This window comes from Megalobrama amblycephala, linkage group LG9 (assembly GCF_018812025.1).
Source record: "Megalobrama amblycephala isolate DHTTF-2021 linkage group LG9, ASM1881202v1, whole genome shotgun sequence".
NCBI lineage: Eukaryota > Metazoa > Chordata > Actinopteri > Cypriniformes > Xenocyprididae > Megalobrama > Megalobrama amblycephala.
In genome coordinates, this window is record NC_063052.1 from 43,123,005 (window position 1) to 43,142,230 (window position 19,226).

Sequence of the window (19,226 nt, forward strand, 5' to 3'; positions counted from 1 at the left end):
TTATAAACTGTTGGACTTAATGGAATGGGTATGGATTTACGATGCTATAGGCTGTATCTGTAAGATAGGACACTCTTGAGCTGTAAACCCACCCTTGATAAACCATCAGTTCAATCACTATCAGTTAAATATCACCGTCCTGCTGACAGATAGCAGTTTCTCGTCACTCATTTCTGCACTAATTATTGGAATAAACCATCAGTCATTATATAACTGCATCTGAATCACTGTTGTTAATATTAAAACATAACTAAGGTGCCAAAATGAATCTTAAAAGGTCAAATGTTATGAATATGAATAAATATTTTGAACCTCAAATTCAAAATAAAGAAAAAACATATATTTTGCATACAGAAAATTAAGTGTTAATTTTTTGTGTGACTTTATTTTCATGCCTATTTAACACTATGCAAATTTTCTAAGTATTAGTAAAATAATAATTGAATAATAAATGACTTTCATAATTGGTAAAAATAATGAAAACAAATCTAGAAAAATTATCTATAATAAAATAATTAAAAAAAATATATTAAAATTTGCATAAATTTAATTGAGCATATTCAATCCTCCGTAAGTACACAAACTTTTAAAAAAGAAATAAAAGAATATTAAAATACATACACTAGTGTTCTAAAGTTTAGGTCTCTTCTGTTTTTGTAACATTATAAATGTCTCTTTTGATCAATTTAATTTGTCTTTGCTGAATAAAAGTTTTTTTTGCAAAACATTTTTTGTCTTCCAAAATGCAAGAAAGCACAGACACTAGAATGATTAGTCACGACATCTACTAGGATTTCTGCCGTTTCCAACCTGACAAACCTCTAGTCTAACCTGTCAAAACGCCATATGAGAGTGTGCGTGTGTGTGTGCGTGTGTGTGTGCGTGTGTGTGGGAGGGGATGTGAGTGCTAAAGTGTGCTAAAGGTCACCATGTGAATGTTGCAGCCAGTATTTATGGACATCTCCTGCCATCACTCCATCTCTTCTCTTCTCTTCCATCTCTGAGACCAAACACAGCAGGAATGAAGCTGAAGCTGAAGCTTCCCAACCCGGGTCTGGATGAGCGGATCCCCTCTCACGCCGACCTGGAGAAGCTGGAGGTGGAGGAGGCTGGAGAGCGGCCGCAGTGGGACAACAAAGCCCAGTACATGCTGACCTGTGTGGGCTTCTGTGTGGGGCTGGGCAACGTCTGGAGGTTCCCCTACCTCTGCCAGAGCCACGGAGGAGGTGAGACTGACCAAACAAGACACCAACAAACATCTGAACATCAGATTAAACGTCTGTGGGATCTTTAGGCCTGGATTTAAGATGGAAGAACTTGAATTGCATATAAATCTTCCATCCATTTGTATCACACAGTTTTAATAAACGTAATGTGATGCATATTTGTCAGTCAAGCTCAGATTTCAGAAAATCATGGTATAGTTTATTATTAACTATTTGCATCTATTTGATTATATTCAAATAATCATATTTTTTTAAAATGCATGTATTCAAATTGCTTAGAATCAGCATAAATGTGTTCATTGTGAAAACAATTACATTGTATTCAGTGGTTAAAATGTATGCGATTGAAACAAAATGAGATTTATTGATGATAAATATATAAACCTGGTTCTTGTGTATTTAAAACACAAATACAGTTACAGAATTCTGACCCGTTTCATTTATGCATGACTGACAAATATGCATCAAATTAAGTTTATTAGTTTGTTTATGTTGAAACTGTGTAATTCAAATGGACGGATGCTTTATATGCAATTCAAATACATAAATCTTAAATCTTCCTTGAGTGCACAAAAGCACTCTCTTTTCTGATCATGTCTGAAGCCTCAATGTGTTTGAATCAGTGATTTTAGTGCATGTATGAAGTTCACAATCACATTAGCAGCATCATCCACTAACTAACCACAAACTTCATGTTCAACACGACATCTATCAGCATTTCAAAGCCAACAGAGGTTGTGTAAAGTCTGTTTGTGCTTCTTAATTTATCATCAAAGACATTTTTCATGTAATATAATGACATTAAGACATTTTTGTGATTGTTTTAAAGGAGCGGTGCATTAAAATAGCTGATTTAGAGGGGGAAAAAAAAAAATCGGCATGTAATTTTTAAAAAATATATCAGTGTATTAAAAACAATTCGTCGAAAAGTGTTTCTGGGAGCAGTAAAATAGTACAACCCATAAACATCATCATGTTTGTTTGTATTTTAAAGATTGAAATGATGTAATTCTGTGTGTTTTCATATGTGTATATGATAGAGAGATCACCATAAACGCGCCTCATAAAACCCAAAAGCTCGTAATGGACTGAAAGCAGCCACTTAAAACGATTATAGTTAAACATTAATTCAACGGATGAAATAAGAGCAACGGATGCTCCCACTGCTGACGAACACCAGATTAATTACGCTATTAAAACTGGATGGAAGTTTCCATTCAGAAATGCAGTGAACGTCTCCATGTGTCCGTTTGCTAGTTTAATATAGATAATTACTCTACAAGTGGCTTTTGTAGGGTGAGTACAGTATATTCATCAAGAGACACTAATTATATTATATTCTAGCTGTTTAAGATGATCCAGCCAGATCAAGTTGAGAAACTGACATAACAAAATTAGGGCTGTCAAACGATTAATCGCGATTAATCGCATACAAAATAAAAGTTTGAGTTTGCCTAATATATGTGGGTGTACTGTGTGTAATTATTATGTATATATAAATACACACAAATTAATGTATATATTTAAGAGAAATATGTTATTTATGTACAAAATATTTTTATGTATATATAATATAAATTCTATAAAAATATAAATAAATACATATACTTGTAAATATTTCTCAAATATATACATGAATGTGTTTGTATTTATATATACATAATTACACACAGTACACCCACATATATTAGGCAAACTCAGACTTTTATTTTGTATGCGATTAATCGCGATTAATCGTTTGACAGCCTTAAACAAAATACATTTTTATTTTTGGTCTGCGCAGCTGACTTTAACCATGAAACGCACGGGTCAAATTGACCCGCAAACATTAAAATCGTACGCACATTACACAACACATCTGTGTCGAAACTTTGCATGCATGTTCAAGTGAAAACTTCACAAAACTTCAAGAAAAATCATCATGGGTTAAGCAGCTCAACAATCGATCAACATAATTTCAGGGAAGAGATCTCAATAATGTCTCAAACTGAGCTCAGATTTACTTAAAAACCAAAGTCTAAAACCAAAAGTTATATAGATGTCCATATGAACTCAAACATTTCTCATCAAATGATCTGAGCTTATCCATGTTCATGTTATATCTCTATACTCTTACTGTAGGACAGCGATTGACTCATTCGTCCAGCTTCATTTCTCCCGAGGATCTTAAGGAGAAAGATATGAGCTATGAAAGCACAACCAATCTCATCTTCCAAAAAAACATATTCATCATGACATATTCATTTCACCTTCACCTCAGGTTATCGTCATGTGGACTTTTGAAGCGTTGGGCTGATAAGAGTCAAACGCTCAGATAAAGATGCAGATGTTTGCTGACATCACTTTGTTTCCAAAACAGCTGCTGCAGTATGACACAGCGAAGAGCAAACACTTTACAATAAGGTTCCAGTTGTTAGTTAATGTAAGTTAGTGCATTAACTCACATTAACCAACGGGACCTTTCATAAAGTGTTACAGAACATTTTAAAGTAAAGGAAAATTTGGTAACATTTATTAATCTTAGTTAATGTTTATTTCATTAACCAGTCCAAGTACCCTAGCAACCGCATGGCAAACAATCTTAAAACCTTTAAACTTTGAGTTTTTAAAATGGATTCAAACTTTAAAACCTTTAAAATTGCTTTTTTTAAACCCTTCAATCTTTTTAAACTCTCTCTGTCACACTATATCTAAACTATTCAACTCTTCAAGCTTTTACATTGACTTCAAACCTTCAGATTATAGGCTTTTCCCAAGCAAACATCAAGGTTTGTTTACAAACTTTTCTCAATTGTCCTTATATAGAACCTTTCTGGAATAAAGTGTTCTGTAAAATGGAGTCAAGAACCTTAGAACATCAAGAGTGATGCACTATAAATGCAATTTAACTGTTTAAAATGTTTTAAAATTGTAATAAAACTATTTAAAATGCTGTTTTAATAATAATTGTGTGCCATAAAATGATTAAACAGGAGTTTGTGTTGCTGATAATAAGTGATCTCACGCTTTTCCAGGAGCGTTTATGATCCCGTTCCTGATCCTTCTGGTTCTGGAGGGAATTCCGCTCCTGCACCTGGAGTTTGCCATCGGACAGAGACTGAGGAAGGGCAGCGTCGGCGTCTGGAGATCCATCAACCCCTATCTAGTAGGAGTCGGTGAGTGTTAATGCAGGTCAACTAACAGATCTCACTATTTCACCAGTTGATTAATCACAAAAAAAGTTCTAAAATGTAATGTTTAAATATGCAAATGATGCATTCATTAAACATGAATTAATTTGCATACATTTCCAGAACGATAACGACACAGAGGAACAATATCATTGGAATCACCTTCAGAGCGATTTTACCAGCTGTAAACTTGAAACAGCCAATTAGCTTTAAAAGATCTCGAGTATTTAAAGAGAGACGACAAAACCGCAGCACACTTATAATAAACAGATGGATATCATGCATTGATGTGGACGCTGATATAGTGATGGTTCTTGGTGTGAACAGGCCTTAAATGTGATTCTCACCCTCAGGTATCGCCTCCATGCTGGTGTCCTTCATGGTGGGGATGTACTACAACACCATCATCGCCTGGGTCATGTGGTACTTCTTCAATTCCTTTCAGGACCCTTTACCCTGGAGTCAGTGTCCCATCAATGAGAACCGGACAGGTACGGAGCGTCAGGATTCATGTCAGTCCACTGTGACGTCACTCGTGTGGCTCTTTAGTCACGCAGATCCAGTTGTGCTAATGACTTGCGTGTGTCCGTGAACAGGGTTCGTGTCTGAATGCGCGCGCAGCTCTCCAGTGGATTATTTCTGGTACAGAGAGACGCTCAACACGACGCCAGTGATCGGTGACTCCGGCGGTCTGCAGTGGTGGATCGTCTTGTGTCTGTTCTGCGCCTGGACGCTGCTCTGGGTCTGCTGTCTGAGAGGCATCGAGACCACCGGGAAGGTACAGCACTCGTGTCCATCACACACTTCAGCCTTCTGTCATCATTTACTGCTCTTCCATATCGCTCTAAACCTGCAGGACTGTCCGTAGAGTGGAAGTCAGTGGGGTTCAATGTTGCTTTGGACCCCATTGACTTTCATTATATAAAAAAGAGTTCTGGGGAATATTTTCCTTGTGTTTTATTATCAACAATCAATATTTATCTTTATCAGTATTTTGTCTTTTATCTCATAATTTCGACTTAGTATATCATAATTATGGTGCTGAATGTCATAAATTTGACTTTGAATATCAGAATTATGACTTGGTATGTAATAATTGACCTTTTACATCATTTCGACTGTCATACTTTTGCCTTATGTCAAATATGAATCTGAATGTCAGTTTTGACTTAGTGTGTCATAATTTTGACACTGAATGTCAATTTCAACTTTGAAAGTCATAATTATGACTTTATATATAATAATTGAGTTATGTCTCAATTTCAGTTTGCCAAAATTTTTGACTTAATGTCATAATCTTGACTTTTTGTGTCATAATTTCAACTTTTTATACCATAATTATGACTTTGTATGTCAATTCAGATTTATTCAGATTTTATGGTTAAAGGCAGCTGCACAGACCCAAAATAACTTAAAAAAATTATGTATTTGGTTATATAAGTTTCTCAACTACTCTAAAGGGGATTTACTTTTATGCATTTGACAGACTTTTTTTTTTTTTAAGAAATATACGCTGCACTGAAGACAAACTTTTTATAGGTTTATGCATGAATTTAGCTGATAATCAAATCCATGATCTTGTGCTTACAAGAATATAATATTATAAAAATATAATTTATAAAGATATTTAACATACTGTTTCTAATATTAACATTTTAAAAAACAAATGTTTAAAAAACAATATAACTTTTAAAATAATATGTTCTCATGTTTACTTTTTTACAATGTGTGAGAAGTATTGATGTTAGAGGTTTACAGTTTTTGATTTTTTTATTATTATTTTTGAGTGTGATTTTAGGTGAAATGCATAATAAATAAATTAAATAACACATCACACAAAACTAATACTAAATAACTTTCCACACTTTTAATTATGAATGGCTATAGTTGGTGTCAAAGCCTCACACACGCTGTACAATGACGACAAATGTGTGAACTGGAGTCATCAAAATGCAGTAATATATTAGAGGGTCGACGTAGCAACATAACCTCATAAATATATGCAAACATTAACCCAGGGTTTACGATGAGAAATCTCGAAACCTGCCAACACAAAATCAATTACTAACCTCAAGTAACACGACCAGTGTGACACATGAAACGAGATAACCTGAGGTTAATCCAAAGCTGGATATCTGGGTGTGGTTGTTCTGGTTAAGCATTAGCTAGCACACAGACTGACAGTATAGTTAGAAACAGCCTGGTAGTTTTGAACAATCCTAAGAAAAATACTCATAAAACTGATAATGCGAGGAAACTGATACAATGGCTGCACATGTTTTACACTATTATATAAAGAGCACAAAGGGCAGCGAGATTCAGGCTGCTGTAAAGATCCCAAACGAGACTAATAGCTGTAATGGCATCACTGATAACACACACGTTTCTGGTAAATTACAGGATGCAACTGTAAGAACAGGAAGGGAAACTTCCTAGTTATATCTGATGCCAAAATCTAAAGAAAATGAATATGAAGTTATAATTTGCATAAAGAAAGAGAAATCTTCTTAAAACCGTCATATCTGGAAATTCAAATCTACCACCTGTCAGCTCAACTTTACCAACTCACTTAGCTAAAGCCTGTCTACCATATTTGTCTTCTTTAGCTACTAAAGTGGTTAATTCCTCACTTGTTTCTGGCCTTGTTTCCCCAACTCTTACATTTGGTCGAACTCAGTTCGTTCAACTTAAACATTTCTACTCAAAATGATCAAAACTCACAACTGGTGTTCCTCAGGGTTCGGTCTTGGGCCCTCTTCTATTCATCATTTACTTGCATCCTCTTGACTATACTTTTTTAGAAAATATGGTATTAATTTTCGTCAGGCTGCTGTAAAGATCCCAAACGCGACTAAAAGCTGTAATGGCATCATTGATAACACTTTTCTGGTAAATTGCAGGATGCAACTGTAAGAACAGGAAGGGAAACTTCCTGGTTGTATTTGATGCCAAAATCTAAAGAAAATAAATATGAAGTTACAATTTGCATAAAGAAAGAGAAATCTTCTTAAAACAGTTAAGATTTTTTGCATTGCAAGATTATTTTCATGATGTATTTACAACCAAAATCATTACTATCGTTTACAAAAATTGCATTTTAAAAAAAAGAATTCTTCATTAAATGCAAAACTATATTTTTATTAATGAATGAAACTTAGTAAATTAATTTCAAATAATTTTAATGACAGACAAATTCCATGAGTGTTTTTTTTTTTTTTTTTTTTTTTTTAAACATTAAAGTATAGGTAATGTGGTTTGTGTTCAGGTTATTTTGAACCATTTTCCCCCCAGAAAAAGCTAATTAATGTTATTTGCATTGGACTAAAACTTACTGACTTTGCTCATAGAGGGTGTAACAACTTCACAAACATTTTGGAATCATTTTTGTACTCAAGTGTTATGGGTCAAAAATGACCCGCCTATAATAAAAACTGCTAATAAATATCTTGTTATACTTTGTTATTGCCAAATATCGGATTCAATCTTCTCATCAACATTTTCTTTAGCACAGGTTTTGTGTTTCTTCTTGGCTCTGATTGATTGTAGGCCTCATTGATCTGAACTTCAGTGTTTTTAAACTTGAGTGTTTTGAATTTTTTTCACTCAAATACTGAGTTCAGATCAATGAAGCCATACGAACAATCAGTTCCAAAATGAAACACAAAACCTGTGCTAACTGAAGTTGATGAAAAGACTGAATCCAATATTTGGTGAAAATAAAGCATAATGAGAGATTTAAAAGTACACCAAATTAGGTGAAGGATCTTCAGCACAGCAGAAGGGCTTTAGTAAACATCACAGATCTTATTTCCAGACAGGTTTTGGTCAAGATTCAGATATTGAATGTGGCGTCTCTTATCTCCTCAGGCCGTGTACATCACCTCCACTCTGCCATACCTGGTCCTGACCATCTTCCTGATCAGAGGACTGACGCTCAAAGGCTCTGTGAGCGGAATCAAGTTCCTCTTCACTCCAGATGTGAGTTTGACCCCACTACCCTCAATTCACTTGTAAATAATTCAGGTTGTGATTCCCTCTATCCAGCTTCTCCTTCTGTCCTTTCTACTTTCACTCCACCAACTGTTGAGGAGATACTTTCTCATATCTTGAAATCCAAATATACCATCTATCAGCTCAACTCTATACTTAGCTAAAGCCTGTCTACCATATTTGTCTTATTTAGCTACTAAAATGGTTAATTCCTCACGTGTTTCTGGCCTTGTTCCCCCTTAACTATCTGGTCGAACTCAGTTTGTTCAACTTAAAAAATTCCAATCAAAATCATCTAAACTCACCTCTGGTGTTCCTCACGGTTCGGTCTTGGGCTCTTTTCTATTCATCATTTACTACTTCTTGGCTATATTTTCAGGAAATATGGTATCAATTTTCATCTGCCTTCCAAGCCCTCATGTTCCTTTCCTCCACCTCCTCTGTCCAGCTGTGTACCTGAAATTAAAGATTGGCTTTCATCCAATCAATAGCGGTAAAACAGAAGGACAACTCTTAAGAACATCGTTTTTTTGCAGTGTAAAACTGCTCATGAATGTGTTTTGATGCATGTGTGAACAGCAGAATCCAGCTGTGACTATGATGTCTATGTAAGTGTAGTGAATGATGCGTTTCCTCACTGATCGTGTCTCGTTCAGCTGGACGAGCTGCTGAATCCGTCGACGTGGCTGGACGCGGGAGCGCAGGTGTTTTACTCCTTCTCTCTGGCGTTTGGAGGACTGATCTCATTCTCCAGCTACAACTCTGTGCAGTGAGTCTCATCAGCTCTTTATGTTTGACAGCTGCAAAGTAAAGCAGTGAGTTTGTGTCAGTATAATGATGTCGCAGGGTTGATCTTTCTAAAACAAGGAAAACATGTTCTCCTCTATCTCTGCAGTAATAACTGTGAGCAGGACGCCGTCATCATCTCTGTAATAAACGGCTTCACATCGATTTACTCTGCCATCGTCATTTACTCCATCATCGGCTTCAGGGCGACCGAGAGGTTTGACGACTGTCTCAACGGGTAAATGTTAATTTCTGTCAAAATTAAACTGTTATTCGGAGATAATGACAGCAGGAACAGATCTCATATTAACCACCCAACTGACTTTGATAATCTTTAAAGGAATTGTTCACCAAAAAATAATAAATATCATTAATTACTCACTCTCATGATGTTTCAAATCTGTACGCTGTTGTTTTTCTCTGTGGAACACAAAGACTAAGATTATTTATGAACAACAGTTTATAGTGACCACAGTTAAAAGTAGTCCATTTATTTACTTTATTTAATTTTTAATGATTTATTTCCTATTTTTAATAAATATATTAAATATATCGCAAAAATAAAATGCATATATTTAATAAACATTGAATAGATTACCGTATGTGTTATTTTTATTTAACAATCCCTGGCATCCTTCTGTCTCTGGAGACAATAGAGTATCTGCGCCCAAGTCAGTCTGTTGTGGAATTGCAGTACCTGCTGTGGCCGAACAGTCCAATACTAGAGCGGCAGAGTCTGTTGCAGTTGCTACAGGTGAATCCTGTGACTGTTTCTGTGGGAATTGACTCTGCTCTCTGCCATCTACGCTGCCTCTTCTCCTCCCGCTGCTCTCCGTTTCCCTCACTCAGCTTTATGCTGGTCCTGGCAGTGAGCCGCAGCTGACATGGTTTGCGGTAGCAGCTTCCAAGTCTGCAGGATTCAGGCTTCCGGCTTTTAGGTCACGCTTCCAGATGTCTTTGTACCGGAACGCTGGTCTGCCTGTTAGTCTAGTGCCAGAGGCGAGCTCACCATACATGATGTCCTTAAGAATCTGGCCATCCTGCATTTGGCAGACATGGCTGAGCCAGCGTAGGCGTCTTTGTGAGAGTGTTTGGGACACGGTCCTGCCAAGTGATGCCCAAGATCCTCCTCAGGCAGCGCAGATGGAAAGAGTTAAGTCTACGTTCTTGCCAGGTATACATAGTCCATGTCTCACTGCCAAAATGAAGAGAGCTGAGAACACTGACCTGGTACACTCATCTTAGTGTTGATGGTGAGCATACTGTTGTTCCACACTCTCTTGGTCAGGCGGGCCATCGATATTGATGCCTTGCCGATCCTGGTATTCAGCTCGTTGTCCAGAGAGAGGTTGCTGGAGATAGTGGAGCAGAGATATGTAAAGTCCTCCACTACCTCAAGGGTGTATTTGCCGATGGAGATGCAGGGAATGCTGCTGACATCCCGGCCCATGACGTTTGTTTTCAGGCTGATGGTCAGCCCAAACACATCAGAGGCGCAAGCGAAGCTGCTGATGAGACGCTGTAGTGCTTCCTTGGTATGGGCAGTCAGGGCGGCGTCGTCAGCAAATAGCATCTCCCTAATCAGGACCCTGCACACCTTGGTCTTTGCGTGCAGACGTGCAAGGTTGAAAAGGTTACCATCACTCCTAGCGTGGATGAAGACACCATTTTCTGACTGACTGAAAGCGTGGCGCAGCAGCAGGTAGAAGAAGATGCGAAGAGTGTTGGGGCAAGGACGCAGCCTTGCTTCACACCGCTTCGGATCGGGAAAGGTTCCGAAGATGAGGCATCATACTGGATGGTACCTTTCCTTTCATCATGGAAGGACATGACCATCTTCAGTAGCTTGGGGGGACATCCGATCCTGTGCAGTAGAGTGAAGAGGCCTTTCCTACTGACCAAGTCAAAGGCCTTGGTCAGGTCGATGAAGGTGATGTAGAGTGGCTGTCTCTGCTCCCGGTACTTCTCCTGTAGCTGTCTCAGTGAAAAGATCATGTTGATCGTTGATCTCTGTGATCTGAAGCCGCACTGCGCCTCTGGATAGACACGTTCGGCCAGCACTTGTAGTCTATTCAGCACCACACGGGCAAAAACCTTCCCCACAATGCTCAGCAAGGAGATGCCACGATAGTTGTTACAGTCACTGCGGTCTCCTTTGTTCTTATAGAGCGTAATGATGTTGGCATCTCGCATGTCCTCAGGAACTGTTCCCTCCTCCCAACACTGGAGTAAGAGTTTATGGAGGTGGTTGAGGAGAACAATCTTCTTTCCAGCCTTGATGACCTCTGGGGGAATGCCGTCACTGCCTGGAGCTTTGCCACATGCTAAAAGCTAATAAGTCAGCTAAAAGCTAAAAGTCAATAGCCTTACTGAGCTCGTCCACAGTGGGCTAAGCATCAAGTTCTTCCATCTCAGGCAAGGAGGTGGTTCTCTCCATTACAGTGTCAGTGACAATGTTCTCCCTCGAGTATAGCTGCTGGTAGTGCTCCACCCATTTCTCCATCTGCTTACCGCGGTCCGTGATGACGGCACCTGTAGTGGACCTCAGGGAGCGATCTTAATGGTACTTGGGCCAAATGCTTTCTTCATGCCCTATACATGGCGCGGATGTTCCCACAGTCTGCAGAGAGCTGAATGCTCTGACAGAGGTTCAGCCAATAATTGTTAGCGCATTTCCTGGCGATCCATTGGGCATCGTTTCTGTTGTTCCGGAGTGCAGCTAATGCATTCTCTGAAGGCTCACGCTTGAAATCTAGCAGAGCTGTACGTTTGGCTGTTCGGTTAAGTTCGGTTATTCCTGCTTCAAACCAGTCAGGATTTTTCTTCTCCCACTTGCTGAAGGTTGCCATGGCCGAGTTATAGATGTCATCACGGATGTGGCTCCATCTCTCTTCAGCACTGCTGTCTGGGCAGTCCTTAAGGGCCACTTCAATGGCACTGGTAAAGAGTGTACAAACTTCTTGGACTGATGTCAGGGCTGTGTTGATACGTGGCCGTCCTTTCTGCTTGGAATTGTGCATCCACTTGGGGTAAAGACGTACCTTGCTCCCAACCAGTGAGTGGTCAGTGTCACAATTGGCACTATGATAGCTGCGGGTTGTGAAAACGCAGTTCAGAGGGATCTTCTGGTAATAACAAGATCCAGCTGGTGCCAGGGACGGGATCTGGGGTGCCACCAGGACATTTGATGGCAGGGTTTGGTTGAGAAAAACGTGTTTGAAATGCACAGGTCATGGTACGAACAAAGTTCCAACAGTCTCTGTCCATTTTCGTTAAGCTTGCCAATTCCAAAGTGGCTGACGCAACGGGGCCAGGCGTTGATGTCCCCAAGTAGGAACAGGTGTTATGTGATAGGGATCTCTTTGATGGTGATCTCAAGCTCTTCATAAAATTTGTCCTTTGTCTCAGCTGTGGAGCAGAGTGTAGGAGCATAGATGCTCATGATATTAACTCAGCCTGAAGAGGTAGAGAGGCGGAGAGAGAGGATTCTGGGTGTACCTCCATAAGACAGCTCAACTGAGGACAGCATAGAGTTCCTCACTGCAAATCCAACACTGTGAATTCGAGGCTCCTCGGGCTCCTTTCCCTGCCAAAAGAACGTGTCTGCCATTGGAGGGGAGTCTAGTCTCCTGTAGGGCAGCAATGTTGATGTCCAGTCGTTTCAGCTCATGGTTGATAATGGCTGTCTCCCTGGCGTCATCAACTTGTTGTAATTCATCAGAGTGGCCAGGACACATGGATCTGACATTCCAGCTTGGGAATGACTTCCTGGCTGTTTATTTTTTCTTCTTGTTTTGCCTGGTGCAGGTTTTGCAGTCTGCTTTTAGGGCGTTTCCCTAAGCTCCAAGCACCCATTGAAGCAGGCAGACTGTGGCGGGTCAGCACCTTACTGGCTGGGGGTTGCCCAGCTTAAGGCGGGCGTTAGCTGACCAGTGGTACATGATGATCCCTCCCACCATTGGAGACAATCCGTTGCGCCTGAGCTTACGCCAATCCACTCTGGGCTTATAACATGTAACTGCCGTCTCCCGTGTTGAGTTGTCGCTAGAACAGCGGCACTGGAGTGACCTCTCCAGGGTGCAAGTATGGGCAAAATGTATGGAGATCCTGGGATGCCCAGTCGTCAAGATCCCCCTCTTGGCCTCACTTATGTAATCCAAAGGAATGCAGAGCAATACGTTTGGCACTGGCTTGGCTGCAGGAGTAGCCAGAACAGTGCATGAAAACAGGGAACTGTAGGGGGTATGGATAGAGGGTCATCTTTGCTGTCCGGCAGCTGCAGGCTAAACCACGTGAGGGTGTGGTGTTCACAATGCACCACTAGGCGGATGAGCTGCTTTTGGCAGCCAATGGCTAAAGGGCGGAAGAGATCCTAGACTGATCCGACGGCCAAGTGTGGGGGATTAAACCTTTTAAATCCACCTTCAGTGGAGCCCTGAAGGTGGACAGTTCCCTGTATTTAACAATATATATATATAATATTTTTTACAAATAAAAAATATATTAAATATATATTTAATATATTTAATAAATATATTAATAAATGCATGTTATTAATATATATATATCATTCAATTATATACATTAAAAAATATAAAAGTATATATTTAATAAATATCTTAATTATTTTAATATGTACTTTATTATATTATTTAATATACATTTATATATATTTTTTTTTTTCAAATAAATGTATCTAAATGTATTTAATACATAAAATGCATGTTAAAACAATACATATATATCTAAATTTAATAAACTTTAAATAGATTTCAATATTGACATTTTTATTCAATAATACATATTTAAACATTATATATATATATATTTATATATATAATTATTATTATTTTTTTTTAGAAATTTAAATTAAGAAAAAAAAAATATATATGTATATAATGTAATACATTAAAAAATAAACAAGTAAATTAGTAAATATATTAAAATATGTAATTTTATATTTTTATTGTTTTCCCATTTTTCAAATTTGTTTATTCGCAGTAACATCGTGGCGCTGCTGAACGCGTTTGAACTGCCGGAGGGAAACATCACAGAGAGCAACTATGACAGTGTTCTGCAGCATCTCAACAGCACATCACCAGCAGTCATTCAGGAGCTCCAGCTCAAGACCTGCGACCTGCAGACGCTCCTCAGTCAGGTCTGTCTAAACGACTCCAGCGTTTCTCTCAAAGGCTCTTCAGGATCTCATCTAAATGAGGGTCAAATAGTGAGTGGCTGACCGCATCCTATTATTTGTTGCAGGGCGTTGAGGGAACCGGTCTGGCCTTCATCGTGTTCACTGAGGCCATCACCAAGATGCCCATCTCTCCTCTCTGGTCAGTGCTGTTCTTCATCATGCTCTTCTGTCTGGGACTGTCCACCATGTTCGGCAGTGTCGAAGGTGTGGTCGCGCCGCTCCAGGACCTCAACATCCTCCCCAGGAAGTGGCCAAAGGAGGTCTATACAGGTACATTTGCACAGAATAAAGTTGGCAAACTGAAGCAGCACTAGTGTTTTCTTTACTATTGTGCTGTATATATGAGTGCAACGCTTCGCAAACAAGAACAAATGTAGGGCGGGGCTTGATCCTATCTGTGGAGAATTGATTGAATGGTTGTGGTTTGCTATTGGTGGATCTCATGTGCAAGAGGGAGAAGAAGATATTCTGATTGAAGATTATGTGGAACATGAATTTAAAACACTTAAATCTTTTAAGATAAACACTGAAATGTTCCATTAAAAAGTGACTTCACTGAACATTTTAGGGAACTAATCACTAGATTTGAAACTTCTTCTCATTTCTCTTTCACTGTGTTTCAGGTCTGGTGTGTTTCGTCTCTTTTGGTTTTGCGATCATCTTCGCTCAGGGTTCTGGTGAATATTGGCTGGCTCTGTTCGACAGCTTCGCCGGATCCATTCCTTTACTGATCATCGCCTTCTGTGAGATGATGGCTGTATCTTACATTTATGGGATTGACAGGTGAGTCTACGGCAAGGATGCATGGAAAATGTTTCTTTTTAAAAGTGAGGTCACACTGTAATTCATGATTCGGCCGTAGGTAATCACAGCGTGCCGATATACAGCCATATTGCACAGCTATGAGTGTGATATTGCGTTTATACAACAGTTTGACGGCATGAGTGTGCAAATAAATAACAACAATGGATTGTCTTTAAAAGTGAGGAACTACTTCCTTGCACCACAGATTCGAATCTTAAGTTGACAGTTTAACATTTGAGCCCAAGATCCGTTACTAATTCTAAACATCACTTTAGAATTTGCACCGAAGGAACATTGAGTCGCTTCATTGAAACTCGTTGTAATATGTAGAGTATTATGAGCGAGTGTATTATCTGCATCTAGCTGATATTCTTTAGGTCAGTCTTATATTCATAATCACAATCAGTTTGAATGTCCGCCGAAGAAAGCGATATCTTTGACTTTGTCCTTTTAACATTTAAGAGGATTTCCCATGACAGCGCTAGTCAATGCATTTGTCAGTTGCATCTCGTAAGATGTTGTTTAAAGTAAAAACAATGTCCTCGTTTCCTTTTTCAGTCCATTTCAATATAAAAGTCTTTGCGACTGACTCACTCACTCATAAAGACAGTCTTTGCCGCCATCTAATGGCGTATTAATGTAACAAGTCAAAATCACTAATGGGGACTTTATCAATACCAAAAGTACAGCATGTTATTTATATAAAATGTATATTTATATTGAACAATAATATGTAAATTAACAACAATAGCCATTATAACAGTATAAGAAGTAAAATAGGGAATAAACAAGCAAAGTCAAATGTACAAAAGCAGTGCTCTAGTTAGTACAGGATTTAATTTCAATGTAAATATAAAGTTATGAAACTTAATATAGCCCTATGAGGTCGAAACAACTATATTCTCACAAAAAAAAAAAACTCTTAAAACTTAATTACATTACAAAATAACAGTAGTATCTATAAAAATATGGTGGGCAAACCCCACCAGTTGTAAAAATAAATTCATTTAAATATTAAAATATTAGTATGTTTATTAAATATTTCAATATATGTGTAAATGATTTAATATGTTTATTAAACAGAGTTGATATGGTGAGGCTGACCTGTTCTCTGTACACAGGTTCAACGATGACATCAAGTTCATGATCGGTCACAAGCCCAACTTCTTCTGGCAGGCCACCTGGAGGGTGATCAGTCCTCTCATAGTGCTGGTCATCTTCCTGTTCTACTTCGTCACGACTGTGAGCAAAGATCTGACCTACATCGCCTGGGACCCAGAGTCTGTACGTGCCGTCCGCACCACACCGCATTCAGTCACATGTTCCTGAAAATAACGGGATGTCTTGGTTACCATGGCAACCATTTCATGTCTATGGTCAAACAATAAGACACAGATTTGCATGGGATCAAAAATATCAGTTTGTGTTATTAATTTCCGGACAAACTCCAAAGAGAATCTCCAATAGTGTAAGAAAGAAAGAAATGCATTACTTTTAGGTTTGCTTTCTTTCCAAAAACATCAAATCTTTTGAAAATTGTGACCCAGTGACAGCTGACGAAAATATGGCTCATATACGTCACAAAATGTGTTCTGTGTCCGATATATGAGACAACATAAACAAATATATTAGTAATAAATAAATAATTACATTTGAAATAAATAAATAAATATGAGTAATACATATGAATAAAAAAAAAAAAAAAAAATGTAATACATAAATGAGTAGTAAAAATATCACTAATAAATAAACGGTCAAACAAATACATAAAATATATTTATAACAAATGTGATAATATGAGTTATACATATGAATAAATAAAAAAATTAATGAGTAATATAGAGCAATATTTAAATGTAATAAATAATATGAATAAATACATAAGCATAGTTAGAAAATGGTTATAAATAAATAATGGTTATAAATAAATAAACAAGAGTAATAAATAAATGAAATTAATACATAAGTGTGTGATACAAATATGAGTAATACATATCAATAATAATTAATAAAATGTGTAAATTAGTGATAAATATGAGTAACTCATAAATAAGTGTAATAAATATGAAAAATAAATATATGAAGGATAAATTATCATTAAATAAATTAGTCATAATAAATAATGAGTCAATTATAAAAAACAATTAGTGAATTATAATCAATTAAATAAGTGATACATTTTAGTAATTCATAAATAAGTGTAATAAATATGAATAATAAATACATGAGGAATAAATGAATTATAATACATTTAATAAATTAGTAATAATTATATAATTAGTTAATTATAATAAATGAAACAAATTAGTGAATTGTAATAAATTAAATACATTAGTGATAAATATAAGAAAATCATAAATAAGTAATAAATATGAATAATAAATACATGATTAATAAATTAATTATAATATATTAAATAAATTAGTTATAATTATACAAATCATTAGTTAATTATAATAAATTAGTGATATGAGTAATTCATAAATAAGTGTAATAAATATGAATAATAAACACATGATGAATCAATTAATTAGTAAAATAAATAAGAGGCATTTTATTTATTTGCAGACAATACATATATTAATTTTAAAACTTGCACTGGTTGAAACTAGGCTACTGTACTGTTTGTGTTTGATTTATGTTGAAGTTTTTGGGACATTTTTTTAATGGTGAGACTTGTGTTTGTAATCAGGCTCTCAATAATTATAGAAATTAAGATTTAGATTTAGATTTAGATTTAGATTTATCGGCCAATATATCGGTTATCGGTTACGGACAAAATTTTCATATCGGTGCATCCCTAATAAATGAGTAATAAATAAAAGAGTACAAAATAAACTTATGTTGTAATAAATAAATATAAACAAATAATTGAGTAATACATAAGTAAATATGACTAATAAATAAATATGAGCAATAAATAATCACTCATGCTGTTGCCTGATTAACATTGACAGGAGAACTTCCCTACGCTGGCGACGCGCTCCTACCCGGACTGGATTTACGCCATCATCTTCATCCTGTCGGGCGTTCCAGCGCTGGTCATCCCGGCCGTGGCTCTGTACAAACTCATCAGGAACCGCTGCTGCAAAAAAGAGGAGAAACACGCTGCAGAAATGCTCTACTCCATCTCGGACAAAATACAGATCGAGCCGGACGAGACGGACCGCGGCGTTCAGCCAATTACAGCTAAAGCGCTCGACTAGCTCAGCCAATCAACAAACAGATCATTCAGCACTGGGACAGAAACACAAACGCACATTGAAACGTGAAGGAAGAACAATAACGGACAGTAAATGTGATCACGATCATGCGTGAAGAAATAACCAGTGATATCAACTCGAGTTTACATGTGATTTGCACTGAGCGGTAAATGATACTGTTGTTTGTATGTATATACACAGAGCAGAGTTTATATGCATCTATTTTATTGTTTTATAATCAAGTCACCGAAGATAAAACCATTAATGACATCTACAATCCTAATCAACATCCATAAACAATAATGACCCAGAAAACAGACGTTCACCCAGATGTCTCTGCTCTGGCTTCATGCACATCGAACTGAAAGTCAAGAGCAAGCAAAATATTTTGTCTGATTTTTTTGCATTTGTAAAAAACAATTTTCATCTTTATATAAGATATTTAATTATAAATACGCATTTTGTATGCTTTGTCTCATATAATACTGTTGTTCATGTCAGTGTATAGTGACTATAATATAAAATATTTACATGCAAATTCTAATGTCTTATAACCATTAGAGGTCCATGTCACTGTAAATGTATTATACATATTTTTATGATGTTCTTTTGTTCTCAACAATGGCAGTTTAATAATAAACCAGATATGATTGAGTACATTGATTAGCGTTTAAAGATATCCGCTCTGAGATAAGAAAAGCTCAGTCTATGCATTCAGATCATAACCTGCAATACGTATATTAACCTGTGATACTTTATAAAGCATGTATTAGTTAGAATTGTTAAAATATACAGTACAGACCAAAAGTTTGGAACCACTAAGATTTTTAATGTTTTTAAAAGAAGTTTC

General features: G+C 37.1%; 1 protein-coding gene and 1 long non-coding RNA gene across 5 annotated transcripts in view; one reads left to right on the forward strand and one right to left on the reverse strand.

Moving 5' to 3' along the window:
- Positions 1-530: 530 nt before the first annotated feature.
- LOC125276025 (sodium-dependent neutral amino acid transporter B(0)AT1-like) lies at positions 531-19,033 on the forward strand. The gene is made up of 12 exons (XM_048203420.1): positions 531-1,226; positions 4,241-4,381; positions 4,750-4,887; positions 4,993-5,174; positions 8,264-8,374; positions 9,043-9,155; positions 9,282-9,410; positions 14,174-14,330; positions 14,435-14,639; positions 14,993-15,152; positions 16,295-16,457; positions 18,131-19,033. Exons 1-12 carry the CDS (start codon positions 1,022-1,024, stop codon positions 18,377-18,379), a joined length of 1,953 nt encoding a protein of 650 aa, XP_048059377.1. The 5' UTR covers positions 531-1,021; the 3' UTR covers positions 18,380-19,033.
- LOC125276028 overlaps positions 1,111-19,226 on the reverse strand; it is a 43,038-nt gene continuing 24,922 nt past the window's right edge. For 2 of the 4 annotated variants that reach the window (XR_007186570.1, XR_007186567.1), the window contains exons 13-20: positions 18,164-18,258; positions 16,278-16,498; positions 9,555-9,592; positions 9,025-9,186; positions 8,692-8,842; positions 4,744-5,254; positions 4,231-4,368; positions 2,975-3,588 (exon numbers count right to left, since the gene is read on the reverse strand). This is a non-coding gene — a long non-coding RNA (uncharacterized LOC125276028). Of the gene's footprint in view, positions 1,233-2,974; positions 3,589-4,230; positions 4,369-4,743; positions 5,255-8,691; positions 8,843-9,024; positions 9,187-9,554; positions 9,593-16,277; positions 16,499-18,163; positions 18,259-19,226 lie in introns of those variants that run through there. The other 2 variants (XR_007186569.1, XR_007186568.1) reach the window with 2 other exon arrangements.

Excerpts from the sequence above, each read along its gene's own strand:
- LOC125276025 (XM_048203420.1), top strand. The coding sequence starts at position 1,022 with ATGAAGCTGAAGCTGAAGCTTCCCAACCCGGGTCTGGATGAGCGGATC. Across the intron at positions 4,382-4,749 it reads CCCCTATCTAGTAGGAGTCG|GTATCGCCTCCATGCTGGTG; the intron begins GTGAGTGTTAAT and ends TCTCACCCTCAG. Across the intron at positions 5,175-8,263 it reads GCATCGAGACCACCGGGAAG|GCCGTGTACATCACCTCCAC; the intron begins GTACAGCACTCG and ends TTATCTCCTCAG.